Here is a 26,126-nt window from a genome sequence, read left to right as displayed (position 1 = left end):
ATACTTTAAGTTTTAAACTAGTAGCTACAAATTGGTCCTAGTTAGAGGGGCCGTAGGCTAAAATGTGCAGGTCAGATTTGTCCTTTTGTATGCCAATATTGTAAATGTTCAATCCAAATCAATAATTGAGTGTCCACACACAAAATGGGGCTTTCCTGAGATTAAGGCTCATGTTTGAAAAGGATTGTGTACCTGGAGAAATGTTAAATTCAGAAGAGTGACTGGGACTTTTGAGATCACAAGATGCAGCTGTGTAACACAGATCGCTCTCTATGAGAACAGTATAGAGCGGGGAGCCAGTTGACACAAGTGGTCTGGAAAATGATCAATGTATTTTACAAACAATGATTGGCTCGTCAATAAGTTCAGGCTACAGACATTTGCTGGAAATAAAAAATGGAGATGGGCCCCGAGGGCCAAGCTATAGTGCAAGCGTGGCAACACTTGTGGCCTGCCCCCACAACACTCTCATCTCTAGTACACGCAGATAATGACTTGAGTGTAAAGCAGAAACCCCGGATACAAAGAAGAACAGATACAAAGCAGGAAGCTCATGTAACACAGTATTGTTTATTTTTTTCCTGGAAAAAGTATAAATTATAGATGACCAGATACAGCCAGAGAGCAGGCATAGGTACAATTAAGTTCACAAGGATTTTTGTTTCATCAAATGGCATATAGGTACTTGTAACTGCAGTGAACTATGAACAACTAGCTAAATGCTCAAGTTATTTTTTGGTAACAATGTCTGAAATATGGGCAAATTTCACAATGCTTTTTGAAACTTCTATTACAATCACATTGCATTTTTACTGCATAAATAACTATCATTGAACAATTTGCACACATGCCGAAATATGATTAAGCTCAACAATCCATAGATTCCTGGACGAGTCCTGGGAAGTACCAGTTTTACACTTCGCTGTTAGCACATCTGCCCCAAATCCAGTAAACAGGAATACCCATCTTTAGAAACTCAGTTTGTTATTTAATGTAGATAATGCTCATTGAAGAGAAATCACTTTAACATTTAAATGCATTGCCCAACACTGGTTTCAATAATAGCTTTAATTACATTTGATTGTATAAGCATTCTAGCTGCACATTTTTCCTCACAACCTTTTTATGAAATGGTTTAAATGACACCACCTGTTTTGGACACATGTTGCATTCAGCTCTGATTTTTCAGTTTCAGGTTCTTGGGAAAGAAGCAGGAATGAAATGACACATTCAAAATACCTTAACAAATACTGGTTTCAACCAACCAAGGATGGACAATGTGCAATCAAGTCTGAAAAGGGCAAGATGCAATGACCTCATCTCGTGTGCTGTGTGTAGGCACACACTGAAGTCCGCACCATATCCAAATAATACTATTTAAGGCCAACTAAAATCCTCATTCTGAAATAATCACTATACAGCTATACCATATAAGACTTCCCTCTAAGTTTTTGACTTTACTTTGATATCTTGTTGCTCTACTCCTAGATCATAAGGTAAAAAGATAAAAATCTTTTAGCTTTATGTAAACTTCACATGAAACAACTGCTGCATTTTTATTCAGGCCCCACACGCACCAACTTGTCACCATCTTTAATAAAGACAGGAAATGCTGGAAATACCTCATCAATCAGGAAGCAGCTGTGGAGAAAGTCAATGCTTCAGGTTATTGACCTTTCATACATCATTGAACTGAAATAGCTTTCCCACTCCAGAGTACCTGCTGAATATTTCCATTGTTTGTAGTTTACATTTTGATTTTCCAGCTTTTTCTTCTTTACCATTGTGTTCAGTGGACCCAGCCACCCACACTCACTGACTGGTTTATACCCCCTCGCCCCACACTTACTTGGTTCTGATCCTCCTGAATGAGTGTATCATAAACCTAATCAACAGGACCCTGTGCCCCATTAGGTCAGGTGGAAGGGCCAGAGAAAACTCTGCCCTTGAAACTAAGACGACATTTGACACATGCCAAAGCTACTCCCCAAATTTTACTCTGTCAAAGCTGATATTTGCAAACATTCAAAAGCTATTAAAAATGAAATAACCATTAAAAAATAAGAAAATATTAAAAATTCCAAGAAACAAAGTAATTATAAATGCAACATAGCTAATTCTTACACTTTCTTCATCACAGCTATAACATCTCTGCTGAAATGAATGGGGCTTGCTCTAAGTGCAGATGTACTGGGAAATCTCAGCAACTTTGTACTCCGCTTCTGGACACATTGAAGGGTTCAGCAGTGGGATCAACTCCAGTTCGACTCATTATCCAGAATCTGCCAGCGAGTTTGCACTTCCACATTTGAATATGCATACATCAAAGTCCTGATCTGCTTACATTGGCCAACAGGATTCAGCTCATTATGTTGACCAAGGATTAAAAGCTGCATATATTTTCTTACTGGATTTCCTGTAGCAGACCTAAAACCACCGGGATCACATTCGTTTTCTTATATTCATGAACACCAAGCAAACATTAAACTCTGCACACACCAAATATCAAAACCTCAACCAAATTAATAGCAGTGAAAGAAAAAAAAATGCAACCCTGCAAATGCGATCTCGTTCCCTCTCCACAGCTCCTGCCCGACCCGCTGAGGGATTCCAATGCTGTTTTTTTAAAATCTGAGAGTAGCTTTAAAAATTTATTGGTATTAATACTTATGATTCAAAATTGCAAGGCTTGAGATCTTTTTTTGACTGCAGGATCAGCAGCTGGCAGTAGTCAAAGTTAATTCCCCAAAATAAGAAAAGCAATTTTGGTGCACTTGGGACTAATGCTTTTTTAAATGGATATAACAGTAGTCATTGAACATTCCAAGGTCTGTGAAACAAGTCAGGTTTTAGTGTTCATGATCTCGAAAACGAGATTGTTTCAGTCTCAGATTTGTGAAGTTCGCAGTCAACCAGGAAAATCACTAGAACCTACAACATAAGGTGACCAACACAGTCGATATACCAAAAGATTAATCCAAGTACAGAATTTAGCATTGGAAGTCAATTTTTCCAATTCGGTATTTAAAGTTTTAATTGACAACATCTTTGAAGGGGGGTTTAATGTACCTCAATTAAAACTGACAACTTGTTAGGAGTATATCAATAATGGAACTTGCATTGAGATATAGCTCTGGGTAAATGGCTTGCTGGTTTCAATGCTTTATATGTACGCCCAGGTACCTGATAAATTTGATGAATTTCTACCTTCTTCACCCTTTCACTGAAAGTTCTAAACCCCACTATTCCTGTGAAAGTATTGATCTCCCTAACTTTTCACCAACTGACTTCTCTGCTGTTGTCTGTACATCTGGCCCAGGCTCTCTCCTCAGCCACCTCGTTCCAAGTGATCCTAACATAAACCATCTGTCTTCACAATTGTAATTCTCCAGATGTTGCAACAGTCCCTGCAATTTTCTGGGGCTATCAACTCCATCATGCAGTGTGGTGACAGAACTGTATACAGTATTCTACAACATCTACTGCTTTATACAGGTCCATTACACCTCCCTGTCCTTGACCAATAAATACAAGTATTCTTAACCATCTTCCTTTCAAGAGGTGTGTGCAAATGGATGCTAGATCCTGCTTTTCCTCTACACCTCCAAGTATCCTACCACGTTGTCTATTCCCTACTTAAAAAAGGATGTAGTGGCGTTGGAGAAAGACCAAAGGAAATTCAACAGACCAGTTCCTGGGAATGAGAAGGCTAGACAATTTGGGTTTGTATTCCATGGGAATTTAGGAGGGGGTTACCTTATTCAACTATACAAGATCTAAGGGGGCTCAACAGGGCAGATGTTAAGATGCTTCCACTAGTGGGGAAAGTCATGAATAAGGGGCCATAGCTGCAAAATAAGGGTATAGTTGCTAAACATATACATACAAATCTGATAAATAGTGAACTGCAAGTTCCAATCATTTGTGACACAAGTTGTCAGATCCATCAATACCCCCATACGGAATTTTCACCAAATGTTTTGTTAAAATGCATGCAGACCATATCATGTTTCCACTGGAGTTGACTTTTGATGTCATCTCCTTTAATAAAATGTAATTAGATGTGACTTTCCACCCATAATCCCTAAAGACATCGGCACTATCTCCATGCCATAACATGAGCATGTGGTAACTTCTGGCCAATTCACACAAGCATTCATTTATAGCAATGCTTTGAAACTCTTGCACATACTCTTTTATCCTAACGGAAAGATCCTAACACACTGGATTTCATTGGTTGGATTACTACATCTCCTGCTTTTTTTTCCACATCCTGTGATTTGGCACCCATTAAATCAGGATAAAACAAAATTGCTGGTAGCTCCATTGAACTTTCTCTCTAAAACAGCTCTGATAAGTAGATAAGTGGCCCACTCAGAACCTAAACAAGTTTAAATTATATATAATTTTAAAACTAATTCCACTCAAACAATTTAGCTGGCTTTGACAATTAGCTATAAACAACAATTAAATCATTTATATTAAGTGCCTGAGATAACTAGCCAGAGTATGTAAACAAAATAACTCCAGCCTTCCACTTTAAGCACAAGTCTTGAACTAATTGTGATTCCCAGTAATAGCAGCAGCTTCTACTTATACAGTGCCTTTGACATATGAACAAAAGCATATACAGTATACAAAACAAATGGAGACATAAGTGACTGCAGACACTGGAATCCAAAGCAAGAAATAAATTGTTGGAAGAACAGTCCAGATTCAGAGTCTCAACCCACAACATTGCCCATCCCTTTGCCTCCACAGATGCTGTTCGATCTGCTATGTCCTCCCAGCAGCTTATTGTTTTCTGTACGTAGAACAAGTGCAGAGGCAGGAAGAAAAGGAAACCAAAAACTGGACTAAAGGGATGGATTTAAAGGGCATGATATTTTTAAGGGAAGAAACTTTTTCTTCTACTTCTGCATAAGGATTTGATACAAGATCATCTATCACGTTATAACAGTCAGAGTTATAGACAGATGCAACACAGAAACAGGCCCCTCGACCCACCAAGTCAACACCAACTAACAACCTATTCATACCAATCCTACATTAGTTCCATTTCTTACTCTCCCCTCAATTTTATCAACCCCTCCCAGATTCTACCACTCGCCTACACACTCGGGGCAATTTACAGGGGCCAGTTAACCTACCAACCCGCACATCATTGGGATGTGGGAGGAAACCAGAGCACCTGCAGACTACCCACATGGTCATAGGTAGAACGTGCGAACTCCACACAGACAGCACCCAAGTAAGAACTGAACCTGGGTCTACTAGCTGCACCACTGTGCTACCCAGATCTAGTAAAATAACTTGGCAAGACTGAACAGAATCCCAGTCAGGATTCAGTAGCAATTGTATCTACTTGGGCATCATATTGTTTAAATATTAGAAGCAAATACACACAATTTTCCTACTCCCCAACAAGAATTCTAAATAATCATGTTTAAAAATCATTGTTACTCAAAGTTTATAGAATACTAATATAGCATTTATCTTGATTCGAACCTTATTCAACCTAATGTTTTATTTTTTAAGAGGCTTCACAGTTTCATGTTCGAGATGGTAAGATTTAATGTTCAATGCCAGGCAGAAAAGATCATTTGAAAGCGTGCAAATACATGAATGAGCCAAAATTAAGCACCTCAATGACATAATCACAGGATTCACAGTTGAAAGAAGTTCCTAGTCCACAATGCATTAAGCCTAATGTTTAGCCTCAACTAAAGCTTATCTACTGAAGCTTAGAACCCTCTTGGATTTGTTGGGGAGATTTAGAAAAGGCCAGTACAAGAAATGATTGACACAAAGTGGTATTAAAATGTATTCACTAATCCATTGCCAAATATACTGACCTTTTCCTGGCGTAGCTGTTAATTCAAACTCCGTGTACATAAACCATTAAAATGATTTTTTTTCTAATTGCACATTAAATAATTTAAAATAAATTAATTTACATAAGGCTTAAAAAACCTCAAATAGCAAATTATAGCTTTAACTAATACATGCATGAGTTATAATTCATGTCTATATTGTAAACTGAATAAATGTGGTCACTGTTAGCAATATGCAGTCTCCACTTTACTGCGCCTTGCTTTTCTTGATCTTAGCTGTAATTTCGTGATAACTTCCTGAAAACCACACTAGGGTCAAAATACAAAGGGAGCAAGTTTAGCCCTTGGGAAATGTTTCTGGTCAATAATTTTTACTTTTTTCTTTCCATAATACATCATTCCATGCAGTTTAATTAAAATTTCAACTACTTGATGTGAACATAGAACAAGGGTTTGGAGGGTAATTCTGTTGTCAACTGAACATACCTGCTGGACTTGAATTTTGAGGGTTTGAAAATACTTCCGTAAATAGCACCACAGGAAAATCTTAAATAAGTGTTGCCAGCTTGTAACATTCCCAAAGGCTCATAGACCACATGCCAACTCAGTTGTGTTTCACATCTGCCTTGTAATAAACATTTAACCATACACTTTACATGATCCTGCTGTCAAGTTTAGCTCCAGGAAAGCGGGACTGTAATAAAAATCAATTCATTGTACAATAATAGGTCACTCAAGCTTATTTTAAAATATTTATCAAATGAATGTAGCACAATAATTTATGTAAGAAAGTATTTCTTTGATACATCAAATCTAACTTTTCATTACGAGTGCACCGTGAGCATTTTTACTTCTCATGCTTTTGTCAGACATTGCTCACTTCTGTTAATGTCACTAGAAATTTATCGCATTATTTTTTGCTTTCTAACACCCTTTATGGATGGACCTGTCATAACACAAAGTGCCAATTCCGTCCATCAACCCCATGCTGGCTCTTTGTGGAGACAATCCCACCGTTCTTTCCCTGAAGATGTGCAAATTATTTTCCCTGAAGTGCTTATCTAATTCCCTTCTGAATTTACATAATGCTCTCGTGTTTACACTGGGCCCAAAAGCAATCTAAATCTTCCATTGAGACAGGCTGTAAACATTGGATGTGTATAGCATGGGCTGTGTTGTTCTGAAATGAACACAGACATCAGGAAACTATGGTGTTTTGTTTCAAACTGTTTCCATGAGTAATCTCTAACAGGGAATTAGAATATTTAAAATCAGAATTCTTGCATTATTTGCTTTTGCACCAGCATGTGTGTACTCAGATTATGCCTCAACTAGCCTTCAGTGATTGGATTGATTAGGTCTGTTTGCTCAAGTTTAGAATGATGAGAGGGAAACACAGAAATCTACAAATTTTTAATAGGTCTGGACAGACAAGATGCAGGAAGTTTATGATGGTCGGCGAGTCCACGGTCACAGTCCAAGGATAAGGGGCAAGCCCTGTAGGACTGAGATGAGCAGAAATGTCTTCAACCAGAGTGGTGAACCTGTGGAATTCTGTACTACAGAAGGCAGTTGAGGCCAAGTCATTAAATATATTCAAGGCTAAAGAAATCAAGGGATATGAGAAGAAAGCCGGTTCAGGGAACTAAATTTGGATGATTAGGCAAGATCACATTGAATGGTGGACCAAACCAGGTGGGGCAAATGGCCTACTCCTGCTCCTATTTTCCTATTAAATTTCAAGAGGCCTACAGTGACTAGGATTCATAGAAATTAATAGAATGTAACTGAAAACTAGTTAATCCCAAGCAGCTACTTGATAAAATGAACATCGACACTGAAATTCTTTTAAAAGTCTTTCAGTAACATGAACAATATGGAAATGTCCCCTTCTCACATTCAAAATCTGATTCTGCCATGAACTATGCTGATGGTGCATTTACAGGTTATTCCCTCTGAGTTTGAGATGCCACTTGCAGACATATAGCAGTAGTGCAACTATTTGCCAAAAGGCAGAGCAATGAGGAATCCTCTTTCCCAGAGGGATTTGGAATGCTGACTCATGCGTTTATTCAAAATTAAGAGAGATTTTCAAGAAAATTACGAGGTTTTTGAGAGGATGAAAATCATTTAAACAAGGGATAGAAAATAAAATCTGTTCAGGAAGATTTGACAGGAGATTGGTTTTGGATTGAACAGCAATGGCACCATGGGACTCATTTTTCAGTAGTAAACTTATATAGAGGATGTATTTGAGGGAGGCAGTTTAGTTTGAAACAAAAATGTTACTGCTAAGGATTAAAACCAGGCTTTTGACTTCCAGGTCACATTGGTGACTGGAGAGTCTCTTTAACCTGTGATGTGAAACTAGTCCCAAACAATTCAACCCACTTCCTTTGTACAAGGTTCTACAAAGGACAAACCACTGTGGAGGTACAGCAAAATACTGTATTCTGAAATGCTGTACACTATCAGTTTGAGTTTGGGCATAAGGCACATTGCTGCCACAAAGAGATCATTACTTTGCACCCAAGGACATAACAGACAAAAGTGCATGTTTATGACAGGATCTGAAATAAGAAGCGAAATGATTTCCTAGCATTACCTTTTAGATCAAATGACTATAACAACCTGTGGTATGAAATTTGGCATGTCCACATATTTAGGTGGCAATCTGTAACAGGCGTTTGCTTAAATTATTATTAGTAGTTACAAACAATAACTAAAAGCCATCATCCATGTGCTGGACCTACAGTGAGTTTGATTTGCCAGTAGTAATATTTGTCAATTGTACCTTCACATCTGAACCTTTTGTTCATTTGCAGTGGACTCAAATCAATGTGTCAGGCTAAAAAATTCTAAAGACAGCTTCAGAATAAAAACAATTTGTTTCCTTCTGATAATAGCACCAAAAATGTCACTTTTTACTAATCCTTTAAAATGTACGCATTAAAAAATGTAATTATATATATTAAAAAATCTAAAACATTTACACATTAATACATCTCTGATGAATACATACTTGGTACAAAAAAATGATTGTTACTAAAGCAGTTTAGTCCTGTAGCAAAACAAACATTTCCATAACTTTTAATTTAATTGATGCTAAAGTCATCTTTAAAGATAAAGCTTCCCAAAATAGTTTCTTTGCCAATGTCTATAAGTGACATTGGCAGAAAATGGCCCCAATTCTGAATAGATACAAGCCATTTTTCACAGTAATCTTTAAAATGGGGGCCAGTTAAGGTGCAGAGAGGATTTTAATTTTGTTACTGAATTAGGATGAATAAATGCTAATCATTAGACTTTGAAAAACCATCAATTCTTTTGCAGCTCATCAAGTGAGTCAATGGTACCATTATGCATTTAATTAACTGAAAGTTCATTGTTGGGAAACCTCTGGATTAGGACATTCATACACCTGCCTTTTGACAGTTTTCTGAGAGTGTAACTGAGTTCAAGTGACAATTCTCCACATGGTAATGGAGGAATCACAAAGAAACCACATCAGGAAATCATTGAAAGATTGTTTCCTCAAATCAAATATATTAACTGCAGCTGGACAGGTTCATTCTTGGCTATTCAGTTTAGGTATCTGTATCATCAACAGAGGGCTGCCTCTGTCTATACAAACATCTAATGGAAAATAAATCAATTAGCATTAATCTTCAAGTAACAATTCAACACTGTAACAGCTTTTGAATTTTTAGGGACATGCAGTGAGCATTCAACAAGATCTCAATTCTGTAATACTATGGTTAAGCGTCTTGCGTAGTCCTTGATACAATGTGCCATTACAATTTCTATAAAGGGTAGAGATTCCTGGCCTTAGGGCTGTTCAGTGAAACTTCCCTTTGGTTGGAAAAGTGAGTTACTGGGCAATTGTACAATAAATGACAACTCAGCTGAACAATGGATTTAAAAAAAGATTTCAAGAACGTCTGAGGCCATCAACACAAGCTAGAAATGAAGGTGGTATCTCAGGATGTGTAGTGATTCCCATGAGCTGACCACAGAATGGTTGTTAAATCACATAACAGGCAACCACCCCCCTTTCACAGTGGAGGGATAGAACTATGATAAGTTGTAGGAATCCTCCAAAATTAGTGGTTGCACCAAGGGGTTCCAAAAGGTTCACTAGTGTTTTTTGTTTCTGCTGATTGTTTTGCAGCAAAAAGTTTCGAGTTTGGTTCACACTTACAGATGTATTCAGTAACAATGAAAATGTGGAGAAACTGCTGAGAATTGACGTACTTCTCAGAAAGCTAAATCTTCCATCCATGAAGATGAACGTCATCTTCATGGATGTCAAACCTGAGGCAGTATTTTTCACTATATTAAATAAAAGGCTTATATTTGTAATAGATTAGTATAATCAGGGTAAATCAATTCCTACTATGTAAACAGAAGTTCAGGAGTGAGGACTAACCTTTCCAAACAACTAGCAATTTGATCAGCTCATGGTTTAATCGACCCAGGGTTTAAAACAAAAATCCATATAATTCCATTTCATTCCTAATGAGATGAATTATCCCAGTACATTCCAGCATATGAGGTAGATAATATTCTGATCATCACACCTCTCCAAAGTTGGTGTGTCCCGTCTCCTTAGCATGCTCCCTAGCTTCTATCTGACCCACCAGGCCCTTTTGGCAGACTACGCAGCGCAGTGTGAATCTGTTCAGATCAGTAAATTGGCGTTTCCTTCTAGCTTCGTCTCCCAACTCCAGTGCTTGAGCAAGCACAACATCATCAGCTGCGGAGAAGATGGTTTGTGGCGGTGTTTCAGGATCTTCAAACTGTCGTTCTAATGGGTCATAGTGAATCCCATCGTAAATCAGAAGCACACGCTTTGTGTAGCTGACATCCTCTCCAAACCTGTCGATCCGTACCGTCTGCGTATCCACTACACAGATCTCACACCGGTAAAACTTGGATAGAATGGAGATTTCAATGGCCCCTCCCCATGTATCATTCTGGCAAATCCAATTGCAGTATTCCCGATTACTTTTTCCCAGTACTGCTTCTGTGTACGAGTCAGGGTCACTTGCTACAATCTGGGCGATCAGGTTTCGCATTTCTGGGGCACAGCTTGGCTCACAGACACCTCCTTCTACCACATAGTGGATGCTCGTGAAGAGACAGGAATTGTCTGCAGGGACAACATGTCGAGTCAGGTGTGGAAAAGTATTCGCATCTGAACTGTCAGCACCAAGCTTTGAGATGGAGGCTTTCGTCTTCACTACATCCCTTTCCTCTTCCACAATCAAAGTATCTCCTAGAAAAAATGTTTAATGTAACCTACTTGCTTACTTCAGAGTTGGTTTAATCATTATTAATATATCAATTACAAAGGAATACACAGCAAAGAAACAGATCTTTCATGCTAAGTTGTCTATGCCTGTATTCACTCTTCATTTCAGCCACTTGCTCATTTAACTGCACCAGTATAAACCTCTATTCTCATGCCCTTACCCAGCCTTTGTCTAAATACATCCACACCATTCATCTCAACCACCCGTGACAGAGTATTACATCCTCACTCGCCGCTCTTTGGATAAAGACTTTTCGTCTGAATTCTCCATTTGATTTCCTGATTTACTGACCAATGCCACCCCCTCCCCCTGCAGTTTTCTTTCCCACTGGGAAAAAAATAATTTTAATCAAAACGTCTTAGAATTGTAGACATTTGAACCCAAGGACAAACCCCAACATCGTTACAAGACCATAAAGTATAGGAGCAGAATTAGGCCATTGAACCCATCGAGTCTGGTCCGCCACTCAATCATAGCTGATTTTTTTTTAACCCATTCTCCTACCTTCTTCCCGTAACCCTTAACTCCCTTACCAATCAAGACCCTGTCAATCAAATACACCAACGACTCGGGTGTACTTAAGGACGTGCGGAAGGTTACTTGGCCAGTTGGTCATCAGTTTGCACCTTCCCAGGAGATCCACCACCTGGCCTACCTCTTCCCTTCCACCATCCAGAGACCCAAACATTCTGTCCAGGTGAAGCAGCGATTCACTTGCACTTCTTCCAACTTAGTGTACTGCATTTGGTGCACACATCGTGGCCTCCCGTGTATCAAAACCAAATGCAGATTGGGTGACTGCTTTGCAGAACACTTCCATTCCAACTCTGACTTGCCTCTTCTCTCTTAACTACTTCAGGCAGCATGTACCCCTCACATTTCCTCTCTACACAAGGCCTTTAATATACTTACCAGATTTGATAGGACAATCCTTGAGAGCTAGTTCTCCATTGTGGAGATCCAGGCAGGCTGGAGGAAATCCCACCATAATTTTCTGCAGAGCACACGGAACTCCAGTTAGCTCTTCCACTTTATCTTTCAGCTCTTGGACACTGGATGATGAAGTCAGCCCTTGCATCAGATGGGTTCCATTCTTTGCTTTACATCGCAAACGCAGCATTTTACTCTAAACCAAAAAAGTAAAACACAGTCAAAGGTGACATTCTACCATCTTTTTGTTGACATGATCCATTTTTCTTTTTATCATTTACACCAGTAGTTCAAGGTTTCTCAGTCTGTGTGCTGCTGACGCCCAGATTTACTACAACGTCGTTACTTTGCACACTTAAAATGTGCTTGGAAGGAGCTGACAGCATGGAAATGAGGCACAGTAATACAATGCAAGTCATTGTTCTATCAGGTAACAGAAAAAAGCATTTCAAATGGATACATGAGAAGTAAGTTGTGTGGGAATGATCACCTAACATGGAGAGCTGGAAGTATGACCGCAACAGCAACTAACATTTGTCACTAAGAATATATGGATTAGATACAAGAAAATTCATCTAGATGCACAACGCTACATACAGGGTAACCCCGAACTGTGCTTTGGGTTCATTGTTATCAGAAATGAAACAACACTGAGAATTTTTCATGATACACAAGAACAATTACATTTTGTTGTTCTGTTTCAAGATGCACAAACCAGATTACTTGAATAAATTTGCTGCAACACGCGCCTCAGCAACGCCTCTGTACTCCAACCTCATTTTGAAGAGTGCATTATTCAAACTTAGGGGGAGAGCAAGTCAAAAATACAGTAATGGATCCAGCGGCCTTCTTGCTTTTATTTAAATTATACAAACTTCATACCCTCTCACCAAATAGAGAACATTTCAGGGTTATAATCCTAGTATTTCATACTTTATAGAAATGAGATTAGATAGACACATGAATACGAAGGGAAGGGAGGGATAGGGATGATACACAGGAGGAGGGCATTTAGTATAAATTGGCATCAAGATCAGCACAACATTCTGGGCTGAATGGCCTGCCCCGTGCTGGACTGTTCTACATTTGTTCCATATTGAACACCAGCACAGGAAGAGAAACAACAGATTCAGCCCAACGTCTGTTCCACCATTTAATACATCACAGCTGACCTTAACTCCTAAAGTTTATTCATTTCTTTCCCCAAATTTTGGGCTTTGCTCATAAAACCAGCATTTACTGCCCACCCGTACTTGCCCTTGAGAACATGGTAGTGAGCTGCCTTTTTCGACCACTGAGATTCCTTCTCATGAAAGATACTGCAACAGTGCTGTTGGGTCGGGAACCCAGGGTTTAGGCCCAACAATGATGAAAGACCACTGATATACTTCCAGGTCAGGATGGTGTGCAGTTCAGAAGGGAACCTGAAGGGGCTTCTGCCTTCCTTGGTAGGAGTTGCAGGTTTAGGAGGTGCTCTCAGAGTAGCTGAGACAACTAACTGCAGAGCATTTTGCGGACAGCACAAAATGCAGCCACAGTGCTGTTCTGGAGGACTAATGAATATTTAGTAATGGATGGGGTTCCAATCAAGTGGGCTGTTTAATCCTGGATGATGCTGAGCTCAGAATCATATAGCACAGGATTTGGTGCACCATATTTATGCCAACCATCAAGAACGTTGCATCACTAAACCCATTTATCAGCACTTGGTCAGTAAGCTTTCCAAGCTTCACTGATTCAAGTGCTAAATGCTGAGAGTCTCTGCCTCCATCACCCACACAGGGAGTGCATTCAAAATTTCAACCAACCTCTGGTTGAGTGTTCTTCCTCAAATCCCCTCTGAACCTCTTAGCCCTTACCCTAAACCTCTGCTCTCTAGTTTTAGACACCTCTTCCATGGGGAAACATTTCCTACTATCTATCCATCTATGCTGCTCAATTTTGTATAGCTGTCAGGTCTCCACACAAGCTCCACTCTAGGTAAAAACAAACCCAGCCTATCCAGTCTCTCCTCATAGCTGAATTGCCCCTTCCCAGGAATATTGGCTTGGTGGTAGGAAGCAGAGAGAGATACGAGAGGGTTGCTTTTCAGATTGGAGACCTGTAATGGGTGGTGTGCCGCAGGGATCAGTGCTGGGTTCTCTGTTGTTTATCTATATGAATGATTTGGTAGAGGAATGTAGGTGGCATGATTAGCACGTTTGTGGATAACACCAAAATTGGTGGTGTGGTGGGCATTGAGGAAGGTTGTCTATGGTTACAGCAGTATCAACTGGGAAAGTGGGCAAGGAAATTGCGAATGGAACAGTGAATGGCAGGGCTCTGGGAAGTGTTGTAGAACAAAGTCACCTTGGGGCACAAGTACATAATTCCCTGAAAGCAGCAACACAATTGGACAAAGTGGTGAATGCAGTGTATGGTATGTTTGCCTTCATTGGCCAAGGCACTGAATATAGGAGGTGGGATGTCATGTTAGTTGTACACATCACTAGTACTTAGAACATTGTGTGCAGTTCTGGCTGCCATGCTGTAGGAAGGATGTGATGAAGCTACAGAGAGTACAGAAAAGATTCACAGGAATGTTGATAAGATGGGAGGGCTTGAGTTATAAAGAGATTGGACAGAGAAACAAAGGACTGCAGATGCTGGAATCCAGATGAAAAACACGATGATGCTGGAGGAATTCAGCAGGCCAGGCAGCACCTGTGGAGAAAAGCAGGCGGTCAACGTTTTGGGTCAAGTCCCTTTTTCAGGGCTGAAGATAGAAAAAGTGGAAGCCCAATGTATAGGAGGGAAAAGCAGAGCAGTGATAGGTGGACAAAAGAGGGGAGGCGGGGTGGGCACAGGGTGGTGATAGGTAGATGCAGGTAAGAGATAGTGATGGGCAGGTGTGGGGGAGGTGGGGAGAGCAGATCCACCAGGGGGTGGGTCAAAGGTAAAGAGGGGTAGAAAAAAAGAGACAAGCTAGGAGAGAAGAAGAGGCATGGTGGGGGTGGGGAGAGGGGAGATATGGGGGTTACTTAAAGTGGGAGAATTCAATGTTCACGCCGTTAGGCTGCAAGGTTCCAAGATGGAAAATGAGGTGCTGTTCCTCCAGTTTGGATAGGCTGGGACTGTTCTCCCTGGAGCAGAGGGATAACATTGGGGTTTATAAAATCATGAGGGGCATATATAAGGTGGAAGTCTTTTTTTCCTTGGACAGGAGTCCAAAACTAGAGGGAATAGCTTTAAGGTGAGAGAGAAAATATTGAAAGGGGACCTGGAGAGCAAGCTCTACCACACAGAGGGGTGGCTATACGGAACCAGCTGCCAGAGGTGGGTACAATGACTACATTTAAAAAATATTTAGACAGGTACATGAATAGAGGAAGTTTAGAAGGATATGGAACAAACACAGGCAAATGGGATTAGCATAGATTGGCAACTTGGTCAGCATGCACAAGATGGGCCAAAGGGTCTGTTTCCATGACATACAACTCAATGAATCTATATTCTGGTGAACCTATTGCACATATTCTCCGGTGCAATCATATCCTTACTATAGGGTGCCGACCAGAACTCCAGCTTTAGCTTCACTAATGTTTTATAAAAATTGTACCATGGAAGTACAAGGCAGCAAGAATCCAGTGTCCCTTCTTCACCACATTATCTATCAGTGCTGCCACCTTCAGGAATCCTTGGACGTGAACCCCAAGGTCCCTCTGTTTCTCAGTACTCACTAGGCCCCACCATTCACCAAGTGGTGCTGAATACTCATCTAGTCAAATGGAGGTACTCCATCATACGCCTGACTTGTTCCTTAGAGATAGTGGAAGCACTTTAGGGAGTTAGGTGGAGTCACTTGCCACGGGACATGCAGCCTCTTGTAGCCACTGTATTTATCTGGCTGATCCAGTTGTGTTTCTGGTCAATGGTGATCCCAATGACAAGGCCACTAAATATCAAGAGTAATTGTCTGACATTTTTGCATTACAAATGTTATTTGACACATGGGCTAATCTCATGTCTGAATGTTACCCAGAACTGCTGCATGTAGCCAGGGTCTATTTTACATGCTAATGTTTTGTAATGGCAATAAAACACATTCTATAATTAGGAAAATCTCTGCTTATGATGGAATGAAGATATGACGAAGCAGCCAAAGATAGATGTGCCTAGGACACCACCCTGAGGAAATATTGTGATGTCTGAGACTGGGACAATTCATCTTTAACAACCACAACCATGTTCCTTTATACGAGATACGACTCCAAACACTGGAGTATTTCCCTCCCAATACACGTTTTTACCAGGGTCTCGATGTCACAAATAAATAGTGAAAATGTTGGAAACATTCAGATCAGGTAACCACATGGGGAGAGAAATGGACTTAACATTTCAGGTTAAAAATAAACAGCTGGAAACAACTTGGGTTGAACAGCATCAGGACTGAGTGCAAAGGGAAGAAAGCCCACGAAAAAAAATAGGCAGGTGGAACAGGGCAGGGGGAAGGGTAGAGAGAGAAGCTGGAAGGTGCTAGGTGGAAACAGACAAGTGAGGAATGGTGGGCAGACAGAATGAGGGTGGGGGTGGGGTTTAGGAAAGATGAACCAGGTGGGGAAGGGTGATGAGACGAGTAACAGGAGGGTGGGGGGGGGGGGTGGTAACAAAGGGAGGGGAAACCTGGGTGGACTGGAGGGAGCAGGAGTAGAATAGGAACTTCCCAAAATGCAACATTTTACATTTGTCCAAGTTAATGCCATCTGCCATTCCTTGGCCCACTTTCCCAGTTCATCAAAATCCTGTTGTAGCCTTATGGACAACCTTCTTCATTATCCACCATGGCACCCATTTTGGTGTCATCCACGAATCTACTAATCACACCAACTACATTCTCATCCAACTCATTGACAAACAACGGAGGACCCAACACCAATCCCTGCAGCACACTGCTGGTCACAGGCCTCCAATCTGAAAATCAACCTTCCACTCTCTGACTCATACCACCAAGTCAATTTTATGTCTAATTGGCTGGCTCACCCTGGATCCCATGTGATCTACCCCTCCGACCATCCTAACATGACCCAGTAAAAGCCTTACTAAATTCCACTTAGACAATGTCTACTGCCTTGTCCTCATCAATCCACTTAGCCACCTCCTCAAAAAAAACTTAATCAAATGTGAGAGACATGATTTCCCACACAAAGCCATGCTGACTATTCCTAATCAGTCCTCCCCATTTGTTGACATCCTTGTTCTAGGTCAGATTTGCTTGGGTACCTATCTTATTTGGAAATGAAAACTTGAACGAGTAAAATTTTGTATGCTTATATGCATCTTACAACCAATGAACTGACATAAAGCTGGTTACCCAACACCACACAGGCTTACATCAGTCATACCAGATGAAGAAGGGACAAACATGATTCTACGGTTTGAGAAAAGTCAGCAGAAAAATCAATGGGCCAAAATGAGCTGGGTGCACCTGACGTCCTGAAGGGAGCCTCGGGCAGTCACCTGCTCCCATGTGATTAAGTCCCAGAATAAATGACAGGCAAGCAGCTCAATTTAAAGATGGTGGAGGAGTCGCATAACTGAGGTAGAGTTGGGTGCCAGCAGCACATATATTGTGCTTTCAAACTGTAAAATGTAGCAGAGACAGGAATATATCCCACATCTCCAGCTCAGAAGTAACAGCACAAGAATAAAGTAAATCATTGCTAGTAATTCTCAGCCTACAAGTTATTAGCTCAGAACAAAATCAGAAGGGGGCTGTGAGGTCAATCATGTGACCAATTGCATCAAAATATGAAGATAGTATGACAAGGAACAATCACAAATGTTGCCATTTGAAATTGAACTGTGAAATTGTGATCAATAGTTCATTGGTCTTCATTCACCCACTTAAATCTTCCTTTAATTGTAGATGGTATAAAAGGTATTCCAACATCCCAAACAGGGCCTTATTTTCTGCTAGTAATCTGCTTCGAGTTTGAGATGGGTATCTTGGTCAGCATGGACTGGTTGGGCCCAAGGGCCTGTTTCTGTGCTGTATACTCCATGACCTCTTGCATTCACCAATCTTTTATCAGTCTTTCACTTTGCACTATCCGCTTTATCATTTAACCTCTCCTGCCTTCCACCTGATAACAGACCTCATTTCTTTACCTCCCTTCCCACTTTTCTCTGCGTATTAAAACCTGATTATGTCTAACGTTTCCCAGTTCTGATGAAAATTCATCTCTCGTCCCAGACAGTCTAACCTTCATGTTCTCTTCCTGATTTTATTCAGCCCGATAAATATCAAGTTGCAATCATCACTAACAAGACCATAACGGGAAGTAAAGCATTGCATATGTAAAAATACCTGAAATAAAAATGATGAATATACTCAGGTCATACTGCATCTGTGGGGAGAGGGAAACAGTCAATATTTCAGGTGAGCAAAACTCAAAACGGTTTGGTTGTGAGGAGAAAACAACACTGAGAGAACAATATCAGCATTGATAGGGTGGAAAGCAGAAACCATGGATTACACAGATAATGGCAAGGCCAGCTGAGAGAGGGTGAAGGCTCAGAGTCAGATTAATACAGTCAGTGTGGATCAGTAATAACATCTCCTCCTCGCTGACAATCAACACAGGCACACCACTGTTCTACTCTCTCTATACCCATGACTGTGTGGCTAAAACACCATCTACAAATTCACCAATGACTCCACTGTTGTTGGCAGAATCTCAGATGGCAACAAGGAGACATACAGGAGTGAGACAGGTCAGCTGGTTGAGTGGTGTCACAACAACAACTTCGCACCCAGCGTCAGCAAGACCAAGGAACTGATTGTGGACTTCAGGAAGGGGAAGTCGGGAGAACACATACCAGTCCTCATCGAGGGGTCAGTGGTGGAAAGGTATCGACATCTCAGAGGATCTATCCTGGGCCCAACACATTGATGCAATCACGAAGAAGGCATGCCAGTGGCTCTACTTCATTAGGAGTTTGAGGAGATTTGCTATATCACCAAAGACTCTTATAAATTTCTGCAGATGTACAGTGGAGAGCATTCTGACTGGTTGTATCACTGCCTGGTAAGTAGGCTCCAATGAACAGGATCAAAAGAGGCTGCAGAGAGTTGTGCATTCATCCAACTCCCCACCACTGAGGACATCTTCAAGAGGCTGTGCCTCAAGAAAGCAGCGTCCATCATTGAAGACCCTCACCACCCAGGACATGCCCTCTTCACGTTACTATCATCGGGAAGGTGGTACAGGAGCCTGAAGACCATAAGATATAGGAGCAGAATTAGGCCATCCAGCTCTTTGAGTCTGCTCCGCCATTCGATCACGGCTGATTTATTTTTCCCTCTCAACCCCATTCTCCTGCCTTCTCCCCATAATCTTTTATGCCCTTACTAATCAAGAATCTATCAGCCTCCACTTTAAATATACCCAATAGCTTAGCCCCCACAGCCATCTGTGGCAATGAACTCCACAGAGTTACGACCCTCCGGCTAAAGAAATTCCTCCTCACCTCTGTTCGAAAGGGACGTCCTTCTATTCTGAGGCTGTGCCCTCTGGTCCTAGACTCTCCCACTACTGGAAACATCCAGTCCACATCCACTCTATCCAGGCCTTTCGATATTCGGTAGGTTTCAATGAGATTCGCCCCTCATCCAGTGAGTACAGGTCCAGAGTCATCAAATGCTCCTCATACATTAACTCTTTCATTCCTGGGATCATTCCTGTAAACCTCCTCTGGACCCTCTCCAATGCCAGCACGTCCTTCCTTAGATACAGGGCCCAAAACTGCTCACAATACTCCAAATGTGGTCTGACCAATGCCTTATAAAGCCTCAGCATTACATCCTTGCTTTTATATTCTAGTCTTCTTCAAATGAAAGCTAACATTGCATTTGCCTTCCTTACTACCAACTCAACCTGCAAGTTAACCTTTAGGGAACCCTGCACTAGGTCTCCCAAGTCATGTTGCACCTCCAATTTCGGAATTTACTCCCTGTTTAGAAAAGTCTATGCTTCCCTCTTTTATTTCAAGTAAAAGAGCTTCAAGTTCCTGGGAGGGAACATCACTAACAGCCTGTCCTGGTCAAATCACATAGATGCCACTGCCAAGAAAGCTCACCCGCACCTCTACTTCCTCAGGAGGCTAAAAAATTTGGTTTGTCCCCTTTGACTCTCACCAACTTTTACCGATGCACCATAGAAAGCACCCTATCTGGATGTATCACGGCTTGGTACGACGACTGCTCTGTCCAGGACCGCAAGATACTGCAGAGAGCTGTGGACACAACCCAGCGCATCACAGCCACCAGCCTTCCCTCACTGGACTCTGTCTTTACCTCTCGCTGTCTTGGTGAAGCAGCCAGCATAATCAAAGACCTCACCCACCCAGGTCATTCTCTCTTCTCTTCCATCGGGAGAAGACACAGGAGCCTGAAGGCACGCACCACCAGACTTAAAGACAGCTCCTACCCCACTGTGATAAGACTATTGAACGGTTCCCTTATATAATGAGATAGAGTATGACCTCACGATCTGCCTTATTGTGACCTTGCACCTTACTGCACTGCACTCTGTAGCTGTGACACTTTACTCTGTACTGTTATTGTTTTTACCTGTACTACATCAATGCACTCTGTACTAACCCAATGTAACTGCACTGTGTAATGAATTGACCTGTACGATCAGTGTGCAAGACAAGTTTTTCACTATACCTCGGTACAAGTGACAATAATAAACTAATACTCTTTATATCTGAAAAAACTTTTTGGTATTGTCTTTTATATTATTGGCTATCTTAACTTCATATTTCATATCCCCCCCCCCTTGCTTTTTCAGTTGCCTTCTGTTGGTTTTTAAAAGCTTCCCAATCCTCTAGCTTCACGCTAATTTTTGCAGTATTGTATGCCCTCTTTTGTTTTCATACTGTCCTTGACTTCCCTTGTCAGCCACGGTTGCCTCATCCTCCCTTTAGAATGCTTCTTCTTTGGGATGAACTGAATCTACGACTTCCAAATTACTCCCAGAGCCACACACAACATTTAGGAACAACTTCTTCCCCTGATTTCTGAACAGTCCATGCACACTACCTCGTTATTCCACTTTTGCTCTATTTATTTAGTAACTTAGAGTAATTTTTGTGTCTTGCACTGTACTGCTGCCACAAAACAGCACATTTCAGGACACATGCCAGTGATAATAAACCTGATTCTGAGAATCTGAAGTAAAGGAGAAGACTGGAAGGTACAGCAGGTCAGGCAGCATCTGTGGTGCAATGCAGCTCCCTCATTCATCCCACACAGGGCCGCTGGTGCCCGGCATGAAGGAGAGAGCCCCTCCTGTTCCTTGCCCACCCCCACCCCATCCCCACCCCAAACCTCACCCCTCCATCCCCGGCCCCCACCCCCCCCCCGCCCCAAACCTCAGCACCCCCCGGCCCCCACCCGCCTCCCACCCTAAACCTCACCCCCCACCCCCTCCCATCCCCACCCTCACCCCCTCCCGCCCCAAACCCCACCCGGCCCCCACCACCTCCCGCCCCAAACCCCACCCGGCCCCCACCCCCTCCCGCCCCAAACCCCCCCCCCAACCGGCCCCCACCCCCTCCCGCCCCAAACCCCACCCCCCCAACCGGTCCCCACCCCCTCCCGCCCCAAACCCCACCCCCCCCAACCGGCCCCCACCCCCTCCCGCCCCAAACCCCCCCCCCCCAACCGGCCCCCACCCCCTCCCGCCCCAAACCCCACCCCCCCAACCGGCCCCCACCCCCTCCCGCCCCAAACCCCACCCCCCCCCCCAACCGGCCCCCACCCCCTCCCGCCCCAAACCCCCCCCCAACCGGCCCCCACCCCCTCCCGCCCCAAACCCCACCCCCCCCAACCGGCCCCCACCCCCTCCAACCGGCCCCCACCCCCTCCCGCCCCAAACCCCACCCCCCCAACCGGCCCCCACCCCCTCCCGCCCCAAACCCCACCCCCCCCAACCGGCCCCCACCCCCTCCCGCCCCAAACCCCCCCCCCAACCGGCCCCCACCCCCTCCCGCCCCAAACCCCACCCCCCCCAACCGGCCCCCACCCCCTCCCGCCCCAAACCCCACCCCCCCCAACCGGCCCCCACCCCCTCCCGCCCCAAACCCCCCCCCAACCGGCCCCCACCCCCTCCCGCCCCAAACCCCACCCCCCCCAACCGGCCCCCACCCCCTCCCGCCCCAAACCCCACCCCCTCCCGCCCCAAACCCCACCCCCCCCACCCTCACCCTGACCCCCCCAGCCGGCTGTCGCTCAGCCCCCACCCCTCCACAGTACCGTAACACACCTTCCCCGGCCCCCGCCTCCCCCCGGCCCCGGTGTCCGGTCCCCCCGGTACCTGGGCCCCGGTCACACATCCCCCGGTCCCGGCCACCGCACCACCGGCGCTGACTGGACTGCACTGCACTGCGCACGCGCCTGACGTCACAAAACGCCCGATCGCCGCTAACGCTCCCCTAGTGGTACAGTCCGATCCGTGACCACCCCCCCCCACTTCCCGCAGATGGTTTCACCTCCACGGCGGGGCGTGATGACGTCACCATGGCCGCGTGGGTCACGTGGGAGCGCCTGGGTGCAAGATGTCGCTGCGGCCGAGGAAAGGTGAGGGGGAAGGACGGGCGGCCGGGCCGGGGATGCCCCCCCCCCCCCCGGTTCCCGGGCGCTGGGGCCGGGCAGAGCCCTGTGGGCGGCTGTGGCTGTCATTGAGGCCGGGCACCGTCTCCCTGGGGTGCCCGGTGCTGGGGAGGGGGTGCCCGGGGTGCCCAGCTACACCCACACCCAGATATTGCCGGTAACACTCCACTGGTCCGGGCGGGGGGGTGGGCGGGGGGCGCGGGTCTCCGGCCCGGGGGGTGGGCGGGTCTCCGGCCCGGGTGGGCGGGAGGGGGGTCTCCGGTCCTGGGTGGGCGGGTGGGCGGGTCTCCGGTCCTGGGTGGGCGGGTGGGCGGGTCTCCGGTCCTGGGTGGGCGGGTCTCCGGTCCTGGGGGGGTGGGTGGGGGGCGCGGGTCTCCGGCCCGGGTGGGCGGGAGGGGGGTCTCCGGCCTGGGGGGGTGGGCGGTCGGTCTCCCATGTGACGAAACGTCAAATGCAGAACATATCAAACAGACATTGTGCAGACACTTAATCGTCAGTGCCTCATGAGGCACTTCCCCGCGTTCATTCCTGGCTTGTGACACTGCTGACCCTTGGCAGTTGTGGGTGTTGCTAGATTTATTAAGCCACTGCAGTCCTTGGAGTTCTACACTGCTTAGTGATCTAATTTCAGAATACAATCAGAGATCAAGAACCTTGTGGGGTTGGAGTTACTGAGTAAGGATGGCAGTCTTGCAATTTAGTTTGAAAGGATGTGCCAGAATGAAGGGGGGGTGGTGAAAAATGAACCAAGAGCAATCCATTGGCACTTCCCCAGCTCAATGAGTGGCTTGTGAAAGGACCTTATGGCTGCAACACACAAAGAGAGCATGATTCCTTTCTGCTGCATATGGGATTTGAGAAGTAGGAACAGGAGTGGGCCATTTGGCCCCTTGAGCCTGCTATACCATTCAACACCATCCTCCACAGCCCCCATTTCTCTTGATTTCTGTGATAACCAGAAATGTCTGTTTTTAAATGCAAACAATAACTAAGTTTCCACTGCCTTCCTAGATAAAGAATTCCAAAGATTCAACCCCTCTCTGAGTGAAGAAATTTCTCCTCCATTCAGTCTTAATTCACTTTCCCCCCTAATCTGAGACTTTGCTCCTGGTTATAGATTCTGCAGCCTGGGAAGCAGCCTTCCTGTATCTGCACACTCAAACCCTCCAAGAATTTTGAATGTTTCAATGAGGAGTCCTGTCATTCTAAACTAAATGGAGAATAAAGCCTGCACAATAAAGCCTTCCAAAAATCCAAATACACCATGTTCACTGATTATTCCTCATCAGTCTACTAGGTCCATATTTATTCAAACATGTTTTTTCTCTTAAATTCATGTTGTCCCTGATCAGTCATTATTATTCTCCAAGGATCTTAATTTTATGTCCTTTTTTGAATTCCAGCATTTTCCTGGAGTCAGGCTAACAGTTCAGTAGTTTGCCATTTTCTCGTGTCTTTTTAGTTGGGTCATATTTTCTACCCTCCAATCTAGGAGCCACTTCATAATCTGTAGAATTTTGGAAGATGATAACCAGAGAATCCTCTATTGAAGTTCAGGGCGTAGAGCCAGAGAGCCTTGAGGTTTATCAGTTTTTAAGCTCATTAATTTTTCTGGTCATATTTAACATATTTTTATTTCCTCATTTGCACTGTACCCTTGGTTGTCAATGTGTTGCGGATTTCTTTGTGGGCTCTATGAGGGCAGAAGAATTTGTTTAATTTGTCTTTCATTTCTTTACTCCTGATCATAAATTTCCCTTTCTTTGTCTGTAAGGATCCCAGACTTGCTCTGACTAGTCAAACATATCTGTAGAAGCTCTTATTCTTTTTTAATGTTTCTTGCTAGTTTACTCTCATTCTATTTTCTTTATCAGTTCCTCGGTCATTGTATTCTCTGTTCTAAAGCACTCCTAATCCTCAAGCTTACTGCATATTCTGGCAACTTCATAAGACTTTTCTTTAGATTTAATGCTGGACCATTTTACCTGCTGAACTTGTGCCTTAAAGGAATATGAGAGCTGTAAGAAGATGTTGAAGAAAACGGCATAATCTTGAAACTGTGAAATTAAAGGATGAATGGGAGGAATCAAAGAATTGAGTTATGGAGTTACGGAATGTGAATAGTGGTGTGCACACAGAGGAAGTTAGGTTAATAATTGGAGACAAGACTGCAGATGCTGGAATCTGGAGCAAAAAAACACTGCCAGAACATCTCAGTGGGTCAGACAGCATCTTGGAAGGAATGGAATAGTCACGGTCAAAGTTGTATTTATTGTCACATGCACAAGTACATGTGTGCACAGGCGCAGTGCAAAATTTACTTGCAGCAGCATCACAGGCGCACAGCATCAGATAAGGGTCAGCTACCATCAGATCAGTCAACGTTTTGGGTCGAGACCCTGCATCAGCACTGTGCGTGGAGGGAAGATGGCCAGTCTATAGAAGTGAGAGGGATGGATGAGACAGGCTAGTAGGTGATGGATGGAACCAGGTGAGGTGGGGCATGATGGGCAGATGGAGCTGGGAGGGGGTTTTTGAGACACAAGTTGGTGGGTGATAGATGGAAACAGTTGAGGAAAAAGAAATTGAGCAGATGGAGTCGGGGAAGGGGAAGGTAGAAACAGAGGCTGCAAGGTGATGTGGAGCTGGGGCGGTGGTGGATTATGGACGGATGGAAGCATACACAGATGGGGATAGGTTAAGGGAGAAGAAACCCAGGTGGATGTCTATGTGGCTAATAGGCAGATGGAACTAGGTGGGGGAGGGTGGTGAATCTGGGGAGGTTGGAAAAGGTGAACAAAGAGCGAGAGAACCTGGTTGAACTGGTGGGAATGGGAAAGGATCTTGGGTGTGGGTTAACTGAAACTGGAAAAGTCAATGTTCATAGCAGTAGGTTAGAAGCTACCTAAGTGGAATAGAAGGTATTGGTGTGAACATTGACCATCAGCCACACACGTACCCATCTGGGTTTCTTCTCCCCCACCTGCCCCCACTCCCCGCTTGACCAGCTGAGTTTCTCCAACACTTTGTACAGTTTGTATGTTGACAACTGGTTCATCGTTTTCTCATGTATCTAACCAATGCTTTATGTCTTGATGCCTTTCACTTTAAAATTTTCACAGTTATAACATTGTGACATTTCTCTTTGCCATGATTTTGGGAATTTTTCAGTAGAAAATTATGGAGGCCAAAGGAACATTAGCATTTAATCTGCATGACCTGCGAAGATTGCAGTAGGATGGTCCTTGTCCTTCCAAGCAGGGAAAACAGTGTGACATTTTGAAGTAAAGACTGGGGCTTCCGGTTCTAGGCATGTTAATGGTAATGGTGCTGATGGAAGAATTTGAGGTCGTTTAAAAGGTAGTTAATTATTGACAGTATAGGTTAGTC

General features: G+C 43.7%; 2 protein-coding genes across 3 annotated transcripts in view; one reads left to right on the top strand and one right to left on the bottom strand.

Annotated features, from left to right (window-relative positions):
- Positions 1-590: 590 nt before the first annotated feature.
- On the bottom strand, positions 591-22,508 carry yod1 (YOD1 deubiquitinase). 2 transcript variants are annotated; one of them, XM_052034466.1, is made up of 3 exons: positions 22,441-22,508; positions 12,062-12,275; positions 591-11,112 (listed from the first exon to the last, which is right to left on the bottom strand). In XM_052034466.1, the coding sequence occupies exons 2-3, from the start codon at positions 12,267-12,269 to the stop codon at positions 10,409-10,411; spliced, it is 912 nt and encodes a 303-aa protein (XP_051890426.1). In that variant the 5' UTR covers positions 12,270-12,275; positions 22,441-22,508; the 3' UTR covers positions 591-10,408. The 2 variants fall into 2 exon arrangements, with proteins under 2 accessions (XP_051890426.1, XP_051890427.1); XM_052034467.1 differs by lacking the exon at positions 22,441-22,508 and adding an exon at positions 18,426-18,468.
- Positions 22,509-22,674: 166 nt separating this feature from the next.
- LOC127580702 (6-phosphofructo-2-kinase/fructose-2,6-bisphosphatase 2-like) overlaps positions 22,675-26,126 on the top strand; it is an 87,397-nt gene continuing 83,945 nt past the window's right edge. Inside the window, exon 1 of the mRNA XM_052034468.1 lies at positions 22,675-22,703. The gene's annotated coding sequence lies outside the window, so the exon portion shown is untranslated. The remainder of the gene's footprint in view (positions 22,704-26,126) is intronic.

The sequence above is a fragment of the Pristis pectinata genome, chromosome 20 (assembly GCF_009764475.1).
Source record: "Pristis pectinata isolate sPriPec2 chromosome 20, sPriPec2.1.pri, whole genome shotgun sequence".
NCBI lineage: Eukaryota > Metazoa > Chordata > Chondrichthyes > Rhinopristiformes > Pristidae > Pristis > Pristis pectinata.
Note: the sequence above shows the minus strand (reverse complement) of the source record. Positions and strands in the feature narration are given on the sequence as shown.

Coding starts and splice junctions, on each gene's coding strand:
- yod1 (XM_052034466.1), bottom strand. CDS start 12,269: ATGCTGCGTTTGCGATGTAAAGCAAAGAATGGAACCCATCTGATGCAA. Junction 11,113..12,061: donor GGATTGTCCTATCAAATCTG/GTAAGTATATTA, acceptor CATTTTTTCTAG/GAGATACTTTGATTGTGGAA.